This window comes from Pipistrellus kuhlii, unplaced genomic scaffold (genome assembly GCF_014108245.1).
Source record: "Pipistrellus kuhlii isolate mPipKuh1 unplaced genomic scaffold, mPipKuh1.p scaffold_m20_p_25, whole genome shotgun sequence".
NCBI lineage: Eukaryota > Metazoa > Chordata > Mammalia > Chiroptera > Vespertilionidae > Pipistrellus > Pipistrellus kuhlii.
Window position 1 is genome coordinate 1,204,473 of NW_023425524.1, and position 13,741 is coordinate 1,218,213.

At 47.5% G+C, this 13,741-nt stretch overlaps 1 protein-coding gene across 1 annotated transcript; it reads right to left on the bottom strand.

Moving 5' to 3' along the window:
* Nucleotides 1–3,318: 3,318 nt before the first annotated feature.
* LOC118727675 (histone H3.3A) lies at nt 3,319–10,966 on the bottom strand. The gene is made up of 4 exons (XM_036453543.2): nt 10,816–10,966; nt 9,046–9,196; nt 7,664–7,817; nt 3,319–3,972 (listed from the first exon to the last, which is right to left on the bottom strand). Exons 2-4 carry the CDS (start codon nt 9,171–9,173, stop codon nt 3,844–3,846), a joined length of 411 nt encoding a protein of 136 aa, XP_036309436.1. The 5' UTR covers nt 9,174–9,196; nt 10,816–10,966; the 3' UTR covers nt 3,319–3,843.
* Between the last annotated feature and the right edge of the window lie 2,775 nt (nt 10,967–13,741).

Consider the following 13,741-nt stretch of genomic DNA (forward strand, 5'->3'; position numbering starts at 1 on the left):
TCAAGGGCATGTACCTTGGTTGCGGGCATATCCCCAGTAGGGGGTGTGCAAGAGGCAGCTGATTGATGACTCTCTCTCATCGATGTTTCTAACTCTCTATCTCTCTCCCTTCCTCTCTGTACAAAATCAATAAAATATATTAAAAAAAAAAAAAAAAAAAAAGACTGAGGCCAGCCGAAACCGGTGTGGCTCAGTGGATAGAGCGTCGGCCTGCGGACTGAAAGGTCCCAGGTTCGATTCCGGTCAAGGGCATGTGCCTCGGTTGCGGGCACATCCCCAGTGGGGGGGTGTGCAGGAGGCAGCTGATGGATGTTTCTCTCTCATTGATGTTTCTAACTATCTCTCCCTCTCCCTTCCTCTCTGTAAAGTAAGTCAATAAAATATATTTAAAATAATAGTAATAAAATAAAGACTGAGGCCCTCCTGCTGGGGCGGAAGGACAGAGTGGGGGCGTCGCCCCGCGCAGGAACTGCTGCTCCCCAAGAGCACGGTGTCCACCCGCTAACGGTTCTCTGATCGTAAATGTGACATTTGCATCCAGCTCCTCGGGAGGCGAGGCGGCTGGGCACCGGCCAGCTTTGTTTTGCAAAGGCCACGTGCGCTCCCTCCACCGGATGCTGCAGCTGCGTTTCGCACCCCAATGTCCCGGGACTGGCAGCGACGCTCAGGAGGCATCTTCGGCCGGGCGCTCTGGGTTCGAGATGCCCAGGAAGGGCCGGGTGTGGGCACCTGCTGGCCCAGCTGCAGCCGCTGGCAGTGGGGGCCGGTCCCCCTGACCGTTTCCTGTGGAGGAATTGTTTGCAGGATGCTGTGCACTTTGCGTTTCCCTGGCTGTCCCCTCAGGATCACGTCCAGGGGAAACACTGTGTAAACGCCTTGCCCTCGGCTTTGTACATTAGGAGGTGCACAGCCTCACCCGTCTCCTTACTGACGATGGGAAGCCCCAGTCACCTTTGTTCTCTATTTTCACCAAAACGGTTCTTGTCAAAAGCACCAATTCCACGTCGCCAAATGTAATGGTCAACACTCAAACCTCGTCTTGAAATAGTTTTCTTGTGATTTCTGCATTGTCTATTCTTTTTCCATCTGTTATTACTGTCAAGACTCTTAACTTCTAGCAACCCCCTCCCCAAAATGAACTATTTTATGAATTAAAAGAGCAAGGCCCAGCCAAAACCGGTGTGGCCCAGTGGATAGAGCGTAGGCCTGCGGACTGAATGAAGGGTCCCGGGTTCGATTCCGGTCAAGGGCATGGACCTTGGTTACAGGCACATCCCCAGTGGGGGGTGTGCAGGAGGCAGCTGATCAGTGTTTCTCTCACCGATGCTTCTCTCTATCCCTCTTCTTTCCTCTCTGTAAAAAATCAATAAAACATATAAAAAAAATAAGAGCAAGGGTATTGTCTATTGGAGAACATATCCCATCTCAATGTACTGTGATCTTGGCATGTTCCTTACCTATCAAACAGGGTGTATGATAGACCCATCTTAAGGTTAAGAATTACATTTGAGTGCGAGCACCTTTGTGCCTTTACATTTTCTGCATCCAGCAGCCCTAAATTTGCATATTTGAATTTCCTGTTTCTAGGCTGTCAAGGATGGGGTACTGTTCATTATTCAAGCATTAACCCAATCCTATTAGCAAAGTGAGCTTCTCCCAATTTGTTTCAAAGGACCCAACTTAAGAGCATGATTCCAAATTCCCTCCTAAATGTTCTTCCAGCTACAGAAATTCTGGTTTCTCCATGAACTAACCTAAAATTATTTTGCTTTGGTTCTGGCTGAGAACCCCGTTGGTTAGAGCACCATCTCATATACCAAGTTGGAATCCCTGCTGAGGGAGCATACAAATGCATAAGTGGAACACATTTGGTTTCTCTGCCCTAAAATCAAGTAAAAATTATCTTGCCAGCCCTAACTGGTTTGTCTCAGCGAATAGAACATGGACCAGCAGACTAAAGGATCCCAGGTTCAATTCCAGTCCAGGGCACATCCCCAATGGGGAGTGTGCAGGAGGCAGCTGATCGATGTTTCTAGCTCTCTATCCCTCTCCCTTCCTTTCTGTAAAAAAAAAAAAAATCAATTAAAAAATTATCTTGCCATATAATTTTATAGTTTGTTTTTTTTTTTTTACTTGTATCAAGTTACTTTAGTATTCAAAAGCTGTTTACCTTGAAGATGCTAAAGCTAAGCCTGACCAAGTGTGGTAAATTCAGCCAGTTCCCACTCATCACACATTCCTTCAGCTTTTCCCGAGCTGGAATGAGAAAACCTGTGAGATAGGAACAGACCAGGCTTTACTGAGACAAGCTCAGTACACTCCCCAAACATGTTGCTCTGGTGCCACGTTCATCTACTCTGCCAGCTTTTTGTAATGGATGACTCACTGTGTAACACCTGGACAGTGAGCAGCAAGGCCCTGGTCTACAAACTTTTAGCAGGGGACTCTCCCAGTCCTATTGGAGACACCCATTCCCGTGTTCATGACCAGGGGCCATTCTATTCAACTGGCTTAGCTTACATTGCAATGAACACACTAGATGCTCTTGCCAATACTTCTACTAGTGCCCGCCAGTGGAAGCATATACAAAGGGTCACATTAAGACCCCTAAATGGTAGGCTCTAAAAATATTCCATAATCCTCACTAAGGGACTTTTATAACAATATAAAAATGGAGTTATAAAGTTTACAACCAGCAAGAACATAAGCTCATGACACTTTGACGTGGGCCTGTTCTTAGTACATTGATGATTAATATTTCACTTCACTTCCCGGAGCTTAACTCACCCCCGTTAGCCCTGGCTGGTGTGGCTCGCGCACGGAAAGGTTGCCAGGCAGGGGACATTCCTGGGTTGTGGTCAACTCCCCGAGAGGGGCCATCCAGGAAGCAGCCAATAGATTCTCTCCCCTTCCTCTAAAAAACCAGTACAAATGGAACACACTAGTGTTACAACTATCGGTTAGTATTAGGGTGGAGTTATAGGTCTTAAAAGGTTGGTTATCATCCCACAGCATCTTAAAAATTTTGGACTGGACTGTGTGTCTATAAATGTACTGTCACTACTTACAGACTTCCACGCTTTCCGTGTGATACCGTTAGCTGGCTAGGTTTGAAAGTTACTGGTTTAGAATACAACATATCCAAGAGTTAAGATCTGGTTTTGGCAAAAAGGTTCACTATGCAAGGGTTATACTTTTCCCTCTCAATAAACTGTTTCAGATATAAGCTGACAAAACGATACTAAAATTACTCCGAATATGAACATTTCAAGTGAATTATAAGGAAAGGTAAGGTTGATAATAAAGACCAAAAGCAGGTATAGTTTAATGTATTTTAATAGCAAACTTACAGGAACAGCACAGAAGACAGACAACATTAAAAACATGTACTTGCATGTAGGACAACTAAGTTAGAAAAGTATAGTGAATGGATGGAATCTACTATATGATAAAAATGCTACAAACACCATTTAGTTGCCATCAATAAGAAATTTACTTGTTTTAAAAAAATCCAAATGCTGGCATTGTCCAGAAAAATTTAACAGGTTTATTTATATTGTTATAAAGTTGAACTGCTGAAACTTGTTCACTGAAACATTTGACTTGCATTAATGCTTTATGTCCCCGCTTTTATATTAAAAAAATCCACACACAAATGAAAATGGAAAAACTGCCAATACCTGATTTCTGTCCCCTATTTTCAACTTGCAATCATATACTTAGGTACCTTTTGACCCCATGGAAAAAAACAAAACAAAAAAAAAACTAACGTTCAGAACTACCAATAACAGGAAGAAGAGAAATTTTTTAAAAGAATGAAATGTTTTCCATCATAGTGGATTCTTAAGCACGTTCTCCACGTATGCGGCGTGCTAGTTGGATGTCTTTTGGCATAATTGTTACACGTTTGGCATGGATAGCACACAGGTTGGTGTCTTCAAAAAGGCCAACCAGATAGGCCTCACTTGCCTCCTACAACAGGAACGGGAAAAAAAAAATATTAATGGTATTCCCATGTTACCCTTTAAAAGCATGCTTCAGAGACGTTAACTATTTTACCAAATGCTTACATTTAAAACCCAGGGGACAAAGCTAAAAGACAGCTTATAAACGGAACCATAACCAATCCAAATATTCCTTCCCCCGCAGTGTCTCTTTCTGAATCACTCCCACTCCCACTCCAAGATAGGTCTGAACCTTGCCTTGCCAAATAATGCAATAGAGCCGACAAAGCGTGTCCATCTTACCGCCCTTCCCGATCGCCCTCCCTCTCACACTCAGACTCTACCACCAGTACTATAGGTTCCGGAGCACACACGAGGACCTATTTTGCCTCATAGATGTGCACCCCGCCCCTATCGAGCTTACCTTCCCCTATACACCCCAGTATATGGCGTTAATACTGATCCATTGGGTTTTTCCTATCACAAGCTCAGATTCTTTGAAGGCATATTCTTATCCCTACATCACTCAACAACTGCTAGTTGTGGGAATCCTTCACGGACACCAAGTGTACAAAGAGGGAATGGGGAGCTTCTACTTAAACTCAACTCAGAATGTTCGTGCATCTTTACAGCTGTCTGAAAAGTTGGCTCAGTGGGTAGAGCGCCGGTCTGCGGACTGAAGGGTCCAGGCTTGTTTCCAGGCAGGGGCACATGCCCAGGTTGTAGGCTCAATCCCCAGTAGGGGATGTACAGAAGGCAGCCGATCAATGATTCTCTCTCCTTACTGATGTTTCAATTTCTCTCTCCCTCTCTGAAATCAATAAAAATATATTTAAAACAAAACAAACCCGGGTCAAGCCCCATATCACATAAGACACATAGATGGGATAGCCAGGTCTGCCTTTTACAAAAGTTTTGACTATGCAATAAAACCACAAACATTCTGCTTTTAATAGCATTAACACAGCAACGCTTAATTAAAATGGTTTACATTATTTCATCTTACAAAAAATATTTCACCTTTATGAGCTTAACCTAATCTCTCCTATAAAAACCAGTTTCACCCAAATTTCCCTTCCGTACATCTTTCTGAGCATTGGTTACCGTGGCCGGTCCCAGGGCCCTCTCAGGCCTGCCTTAGGGCGTCACAGCAAGGAGCAGGCAGGCACTGCTCTTACCCGGCTCCCAGGGCAGGGAACCTTGAAACGCCTCCATCCTCGGCACCGTTAGTCTTGTGCACCAGCCAACTCTTAAGGCCTTCAGTTACTTAATAGGGATTTCATTTTATTCTCATAATGCCTCGCTTTTAAGTAGATGTGTAATAAATATTTGCTGCATTTTTCTATTTAACCCTAACTTAAATTTGCATATTTTCTATACAATGGGTCCCTCATATCAAACTCATTCAAAAAAAATGTATTAACAGCAAAAGTCTTTAATATTCAAGGATTTATTCTTGAGATATTCTAGAAATGAATAAAAAGTTTGGAAAATATAGCATTCTGTGGCCTACTCTTGGGAGGTTCGAAGTTTACCCACCTTCCCTCAGCATTATGCAGATTTAGAATGCTTTTGCAAAAAGAAAAGAAAAAGCAGTAGTCCGAGCTGCTCCATGGCCAACAGGCCCTGTGATTGGGGGCCCATTTACTAACCAGACTCCCTCCCCCGCACTGCTCAGATGGCGCAGGCAGCCAGGCTCAGTCCTGTCTCACGCCTGGCTTCATTAATATCGTCCAATGCCCGACCCTGCCGCCATTTCAACAAATGTGTCCGTTTTTAACGTAAATTTGATATCTATGGCAAACCTAGACTAACTTTTCTACCATCCTTACTAAACTACCCTCCCACCCTTATTTAGTTGTATTAGAAAAGTTGTAAATGATGTTAATTGTGAAGCAAAAAACAAAGAAACCTTTGTAAATCCAATGCTTTCTTTTTATTACTCTATTTTTATTAGCAAATTTCCAATCTCTATCTTTAAGAGAACTGAAGTGCATATATAAAATAACGTGTAATAAAGATTACTTGCCAATAAAAATAAGAATGATCTAATACTAGAATATTATGGGCAGCAGAGGTGGACATTTCATCAAAACCAATAACTATATTTAACAGCAACAATAAAAGTTTACACATGCATTTTTAAAGACAATAGTCTTTTTATCCAGATTGTTTAGTAATCTTAATTTACAAGGCTGAATACTGACATTTAAACTCAGTAACAATGGAAGTTTACTCATGGAATTCAATCTCAATTTATGTCTCTACATCACTGACAAACTTAAAATGTTGAATTTTCAAGTATAATTTTCAAGTCCTGTTAACTCTAACTAGAAAATAAAAGTAGCAGCTCTGAATCAATGCTAAGATTCTTAGTAATATCTCCGTATTAAGATGGTGGGGAAATTGTGATTTGCAACAGCAATAATAAATGAAACAGGGCCTGAAGATGATCAGTGCTGAAAACAGAAAATAAAGTCTTAAGTAACAGCCCCAGAAGATTTTGGTAGTTTGAAATTTCAATTCATTGACAATTAATTGCTGCCCACGCCTGGAATGCACCAATCAAATGCAGTTCAGACTAACCATAGAAACAGCTCAACCAATTACACTTCAGTGCAGAATCCACCTATCACGTCCTTCTCTTATAAAGCAGAAGCCTGGCACAGCAACAGCAGCCTGGAAAATCTCCCAATGGCGGGCATGTAGATTCTAGACCCTTCCTTCCCAGAGAAATTCAGATTCTGATCTGTGGTGGTGCCTAGCAATCTGCATTTCAACCATTGCCAACCCTATGCCCTTCCAAGAGGCAGTTTTATGGTGTTTTGAGACACACTGATCTAAAGAATGCCAAACACATAATAAAAACAGGGTTACTTAAATTACGTTTATTCCCATGTACCTAATCAAATTATTGTGGGCATTTCAAATTCAATCTCAGCATAAACCACAAATATTTCAAATACATAACCATCCCTAAAATAGCATTTCTCAAAGTTCTGACACACTGGGCCGATTAAATTTAACATGCTTCCCATTTAAGTTGAAATCCTTAATCCCCTCAGCAAAGGACACGTCTTCAAATCCTGGTTCCTTTACAAGCTGGTGTCTTCAAGCACACCCTCTCCCCACTGCCAACCCTAACCCACACTCCGTTTCTCCTCCCTCACCACATTCTCTGGTACTGAGTCCCATCCTGGCTAGTATGCTCTCTCCACTTCCACCTGCCTCTTCAGTACCAGCAAGACGTTTATCCTAACCTTCCCTTTCAGCAGCACCTGCAACCTACCTGCCCGAAGACCATGTCTCACTGTCCTAAGCATCCATCAACAAGCCAACCCCGAGGGCGCCTTTCCCCCAACCACCGCCTTCAGTGCTGCGTTACACATTTTAAAACGCACACCAGGCTTTGGAGTCAAACGGGTTCAAATTACATTTTGTTTGTATGACCTAGAGCAGTGGTCGAAATATCAACAGAACAAGGATTGAAATTTCTTTGGAGAGCCAAATTTTTTCAACTTAAACTTCTTCTAATGCCACTTCAAAGTAGACTCGCCCAGGCCGTGGTATTTTGTGGAAGAGCCACACTCTGCCGACCACGACCACGGACCTAGAGCAACTTAACCTTCCTTTTCTGACAGCTCAGCAATGAAAAACAGGCTTGTGATGATCTCAAACCCCCAACTCTTTTGGAGCCTCTCTCCCGGCTGCCATCTTACCTGCAAAGCACCAATCGCTGCACTTTGGAAGCGCAGGTCTGTTTTGAAGTCCTGAGCAATTTCTCGCACCAGACGCTGGAAGGGAAGTTTGCGAATCAGAAGTTCAGTGGACTTCTGATAACGCCTAATTTCACGAAGTGCCACGGTACCGGGCCTTAAGAAGAAGAAGAAAACATTTTTTAACTTAAAATGGTTACCGGATACTACATAAGAAACCTTAAACAGTAAGTAGTCAGCCTTACTGAACTGTAGTCTTTCCTCCTCAAAAAACCCAAACCACCCAATTCTCAACTTCTGTATTAAATCTCACTTACCAATTTATAACCTGAACATTAAAAAGTCTCTTAAGAGTAACAGAATATCTTTAAAGCAAAAAGCATATTGGAATCCTGGCAGGGAGTTTATCAAAACGCCAATTATTCATCTTTAACATATACATCACTATTTCCGTTACAATGACAGCTTAGGAAGGTATGAGGGCCACTAACAAAGAAGCCAGAATTGTTCACTCTTCAGATTCTTCTCAATCTGGCAACTCTCCTCCCTACCCACACCCTCTATTCTTCTATCAGACCCAAGAGGCTTCATCTAGTAACACACTCCTGGCATTAACTCTGACTTCCAAGAATACCTTTACTTGGTCACTGCCCATCCTCTATAATCCTAGATTGTGCAGTTATCTGTGGGAGGTGCTGTGTTTTTTGTTTTAATAAGTATCTGTCATAAAAAATTACCTCAATTCTGACTGACTTCTTCCGCTGCATGAGCTTTTACCCCCCCCCCCAGAGCCTGCCTCAGTAAGGGCCTCTTCTGCCCTCTAGTGGCAGAGCCTTCAGTAACACTGCTCAGGGCAGTTCAAAACCAAAGGCATTAACAGAATATAAGCAAATCCAAGTAAACGAGGGATAGGAACCGGACTAAAAAACAACCCCAATCTTGGTTAAGTTATTGTTACCTTGCCAAAAGCAAGGCTATTCTCAAAATGTGTCTTTAACACCCTATTTAAAAAATATCTATTACTAAAAGCTAAACTGTTAGCCCATCAACTTTATTAGTGATGTAAGAGGTCTCCTTTGGGTTATGGGTACGATTGTGGCTTAAAAATTAAACAAGGTCCCAATAAAACCCAACACTAAATTTTATGTAAGTTTTCAAGTATTAGCAAATATACAAGAGGAAAAAATGGTTCCTTTAAAGCAAAAGTTTGATTATACCTCTTTTTATTAGATTATGTAGATAATGCGCTTTGGGACTATCCTATTTTTTTCTTTTTGACGCGGCAAAAAAAGAAATGTGTGTAGATGGGCCTCCCCCCAATTCCTGTTATGATCGACAGCCTGCCTCCCGGACGGGCCATCATTTATTTCCTTTATTTTGAATACCTGTAACGATGGGGTTTCTTCACCCCTCCAGTGGAGGGCGCACTCTTTCGAGCGGCTTTGGTAGCCAGCTGCTTCCGCGGGGCTTTGCCCCCGGTGGATTTGCGGGCAGTCTGCTTGGTACGAGCCATGGTACAGAGACCTCTTCACGTACCTGCCGGCGCCAGAAAACCAGAAATCACCACGTACCCCAGACACCCAAGTTTCCCAACACCCCCCCCCCCAAGCACCGGAAGAAAAAAAAAAATCTGGAAATATGATCAGCATTAAAAAAAAATTATGTCGGTAACGTTATATAATTCGAAAAGGTGCAGCTTACACGTCCACCGCCAAAACAAACTGCGGGATCTACAAAATTATGACCAACACACACCCATCACCTCTCCAAAAATAAAAATAAAAATAATAATAATAAAAATTTAAAAAGCCACAAAACCCGGAGCGACAGAAACAAAAAAAGACCCCTAACGAGCCTTGGCTCCCAAGCCCATTAATTACGGCAGAAATTAGAAATGCCTGCAAAACATTCGGCCCACAAACCAGAGAAAGGCCGAGTCCAGTTCCAGAAGGAAAAAAAAATTTTAAAAAGAGGTTTTTCCAGCGGCGACCCCCCACCCCCCGCCCCCGGCGTCTGGCGGCTGATAAATCGCCGTAAATATCGGGGCGCGCTCCCGCTGGAGCATCACCCCCCCCCCATGTTCTAAAATGGCCAAAAGGCGTCTGGGGAAAAGGGAAAAAAAAGCAGCCAGCCAGCCTCCTACAAAGCACCGTCCTCCGGGCCAACCAGGCTTCGCGATGGAAAGGAAAATAAAAAAAAAAGAGGGAAAAAAAAAAGAGAGAAAAAAAAGGCGCCCGCACCCCAGCTCCCAGGCCCACCCCGGCGGCACCCAAACTTTTGGCTCCTTCGGGGTCCCCCCGCCCCCCCGCAGCCGCCCGCGCCCCGCGCCCCGCCAACTCGGCCGCGAGACCCGAACGCGATGGAAAAACAATCGCCAAACGTCTCCAGTTCCCCTTCCTCGGAGACAAAAAAAAACACACAAAACACACACAAAAAACCACACCAAAACGCTCCGAAATCCCCCGATCCCCCTAAATCCCCCGCCACGTGCCGCCCTCCAAAATGCAAAAGTTTTTTTTTGTTTTTTTAGCATTTCAGATGCATCAAGTTTCCGCTTTCTCAAAAAAAGGTCATAAAATAAATTTTTTTTAAAAAAATTGTCCCTCTTCTGAGAATTTTCCTCCTTTTTTTTTTCTGAAATGGGGAACAGAGAGGAACAAGAGGGGGGAGGGAGGGGAAAAAGGAAAAAGAAATATGGTCGGCCGGCGAGCAGAGAGAAGGGAGACAAGATGGTGAAGCTCGGCAACAACTGTGGGGAGGCGGCGGCGCGGGCAGCCCGTGGCCCCCGCGGCCGCGGCCGTTTCCCCGCTTTTCCCGCCCGAAAGCCGGGGCGCGGGGCCCGGCGAGGCCCGGGGTCCGGCGGGCGGCTCTCCCCGGAGGAGAAAGGGGCGCTCGGGGCGCGGGCGGGAGGCGGCGGCGGCGGCGGCGGAGGGGAGGCTCGGCGCCGCGGCCGTGGCGGCTGCCGTTGGGCTGAGGCGGCGAGCAGCCCGGGGAGCCGCCGCTCGCTCCTCAAACCGCCTCCATTTCTGGGCCAAAAAGTTTGTGGGCCGAACCGGCGGAGGGGCTGGGGCGGCGGGGGAGGGGGGGAGTCCTCTCCCCGCACCGCCCGGGCTCGGCCCCGGGGAAACGCGGGGCTCGGTCCCGGGGAAACTCACCCCCCCCTTCTTCTCCTTCGGCTGGAGCCCGGCGAAGGCTGGAGGCGGCGGCGGCGCGCAGGCGTTGGGAGAGCGGCGGCGGCGGCGGCGGCTGCGAACACAATTGAAAGATGGCTGACACCGAGGTTATCCCCCCTCTCAGCACGCGCGGCCACGCCCCCCCGCGCCGCGCGCCAGCCAATCACACACAATGGAGGGAAGGCGCGGCCCCGCCCCCGCCCCGCCCCCCGCGCGCCCGTTCGCTGGCGCGCGCTCGCCCCGCCCCTCCCCCGGCGCCGCGCCTGCGCGCTGCCTCCCCCGTCCCCCACCTCACCCCGGCCGAGGCCGCCGCGCTGTGTGTACAAACACAAAAGCTCCCGCCGCGATGGCCGCCCCCGTCCCGGGGCTCCCTCCCTCCCGCACCTCGCGGACCCCACCCCCACCCCCCGCACTCCCGCCGGGCTCCGTGCGCACACGTCATCACCGAAATCGCGAAGCCCCGGTTTGGGGCGCCGGGCGGGAGGAGGGAGGCAGCGGGAGGGGGTGGCTGGAGGCGGCCCGGCCGGGGAACGCCCGGTCTGCGGGCGTCTGGGGCCACGGCGGGAGGAGGCGGGGCGCCCCCGCTCCCGCTCCCGCTCCCGCGCGCCCCCGAGGCGCCCGGACGGCGCGGGATGCGGGTGGAGGACGCGGCCCGGCCAGGTCGCCGCGCCCCCGGGGGGAAGCGTCCCCGGCGGGAAGCTTGCAAACCGGAGTCTGCGGCCCCGCTCCCGCGTTCGTTCGGGTCGGGCCGCTCGGGCTGCTGTGTCGGGGCCGCACAGCCCTCTGCTGGCTCCCGCTCCGGACCCCGGTCCGCCCGCAGACAACTTGATCCGCTCAGACCCCGGCCCCGGCCGAAGCGGGCCGCCCCGCGATCGGGTGGTTCCGCGCGGCTCGGCCCCCCGGGCACTGCCAGCCCCCTCGCAGGTGGCATCTCCCAGGCCCAGGGCGATGGGGCTGGCTGGCTGGCTCGCCGTCTTGCTGGGCCGGTGCCCTGATGCAAGATGGCTGTAGTTGATCAGCCTGTGAGACAATGTGGCCAGCTCCCTGCACCAGGGCCCGCCCGCCAGCCCCGCAGCTGGTCCTCCCAGCCAGCTGGGGCTTTGCACGGCCTCGGCCGTGCTCGGTGGAGCTGCTGCCCCATCCGGGTAATACAGTGCCAGCGCCTTCTGCACGGTTTGGAGGCGGCAGAAAGCGGCAGAGAGAAAAAGCACATGTGTTTTTTAGGGATTGTTGCGTTCCCCCTTTGCCAGTTCTCAGCAGCAGCCTGGGGAGCAGACTTGACAGCTCAAGTTATCCACGTTATCAGTTCGCGGGCCCGGAAGATGGGAGCCGTCTGTCCGCAGATGGCACTGACAGCTGCATGTGTGCAGGTTTTCAGGAGACGGGTCCTGCAGGCAACCCATAGCATAGCGGACGGAGATCCAGTTCAAGGATGAAGGGCAGGCACCATGGGTCATCTGAAGATCTCAGGAAGCCTCTTAGTCGTAACCGTTATCCGGACACGGGTATATGGAGATGAGGGAGGGCATAGATTTGCCCAAGGTCGCCTAAGTGAGAAGCAGCAGCCCTAGGAGAAAACAAACAATCCGAACACCCAGGCCTCCTGCTTCATTATTATTTCATGAGAGTTAAGTGCGGGAGCGCAGGCAGGCAGAAGTCTGCTCGCTTATCTGAGCAGCACATTCGCAAAACAGCCCAGGCTCAGCGGCCAGCTCCGGGATGCCATCATTCAGACCAAGAAGAGTCCCAAAACCAAAATATTTGTTAGGTTTATCCGGAAAGGCTGTTCTCCATCAGTTAAAATGCCTCATGTCTTCCAGAAATGCTAAATGACATGGGTATCGTTCTCTTTATAGGCTAGATTTTTCTACCGCTCCCATTTTCTGGCTTAAAGATATTTATTCCTAAAGAAGGGAGAGACTATTTGAGGTGAAACAGAACTTGGACGAGGAAATAGTAGGAGGCCCTTTGGAGTGGGAGGCAAAAACTGGAGCGAGGGAAGCAGAGGACTTTAGAGTTCAGAGGAGGAGAGAGAGGAGAGCTGCTAGGGGAAAATACTTGATTTTATTTATTTTTTAAAATATATCGTATTGATTTTTTACAGAGAGGAAGGGAGAGGCACAGTTAGAAACATCGATGAGAGAGAAACACCAATCAGCTGCCTCCTGCAAACCTCCAGTTAGGGCGGAAAAAAAGATTTTAAAGAGGCACCAGGGTCAGTTCTGAATCGGCTCTACTTCTAGAACTCGAGCTAATACTGGCCTCACATTTTGGAATTTAAAAAATAAAAAGGGAGCCCTAGCCAGTTTGGCTCAGTGGATAGTGATGGCCTGGAGACCAAAGGGTCCTGGATTTGATTCCTGGTCAAGGGCATGTACGTTGGTTGCAAACTCTTCCCCAGCCTGGGCTCTGGTCAGGGTTCCTGCAGGACGCAGCCAGTGGATGTGTTTCTCTCCCATTGATGTTTCTCTCTCTGTCTCTCCCTCTCTCTTTTACTCTCCCTAAAATTCAGTGGGAAAATATCCCCGGGTGAGGATTAACAACAACAAACAAAATTAAAAAGGAGAGGATGGGAGCAAAAGCTTTTAAGTTAAGACATTTTTTCCCCTAGCATAAAACAATTAATGGTTGCTAATTTAGATTTCTTTGTAAGAAAGAGTGAAAAACATACAATGGGAAAGATTGTAAAAGCGCCATTTATTATGTAATGTCAAATGCAAACCCTATGCTCACTATCACATCGCCCTTTTTATCAAGTTGGTTTAAATCTATCATGTTTGTCTTTAAATTCACTTTTTAATTTTTCAATTCCATATTATCCATTTTAATTCTGTACTTGACCTACTGAAATGGGGGGGGGGCATTGTTCAATGAAACTGTTACAAGAATAATTTCAGAATTTCACCTC

Excerpts from the sequence above, each read along its gene's own strand:
- LOC118727675 (XM_036453543.2), bottom strand. The coding sequence starts at position 9,173 with ATGGCTCGTACCAAGCAGACTGCCCGCAAATCCACCGGGGGCAAAGCC. Across the intron at positions 7,818-9,045 it reads AAGAAACCCCATCGTTACAG|GCCCGGTACCGTGGCACTTC; the intron begins GTATTCAAAATA and ends CTTCTTCTTAAG. Across the intron at positions 3,973-7,663 it reads CAGCGATTGGTGCTTTGCAG|GAGGCAAGTGAGGCCTATCT; the intron begins GTAAGATGGCAG and ends TTCCTGTTGTAG.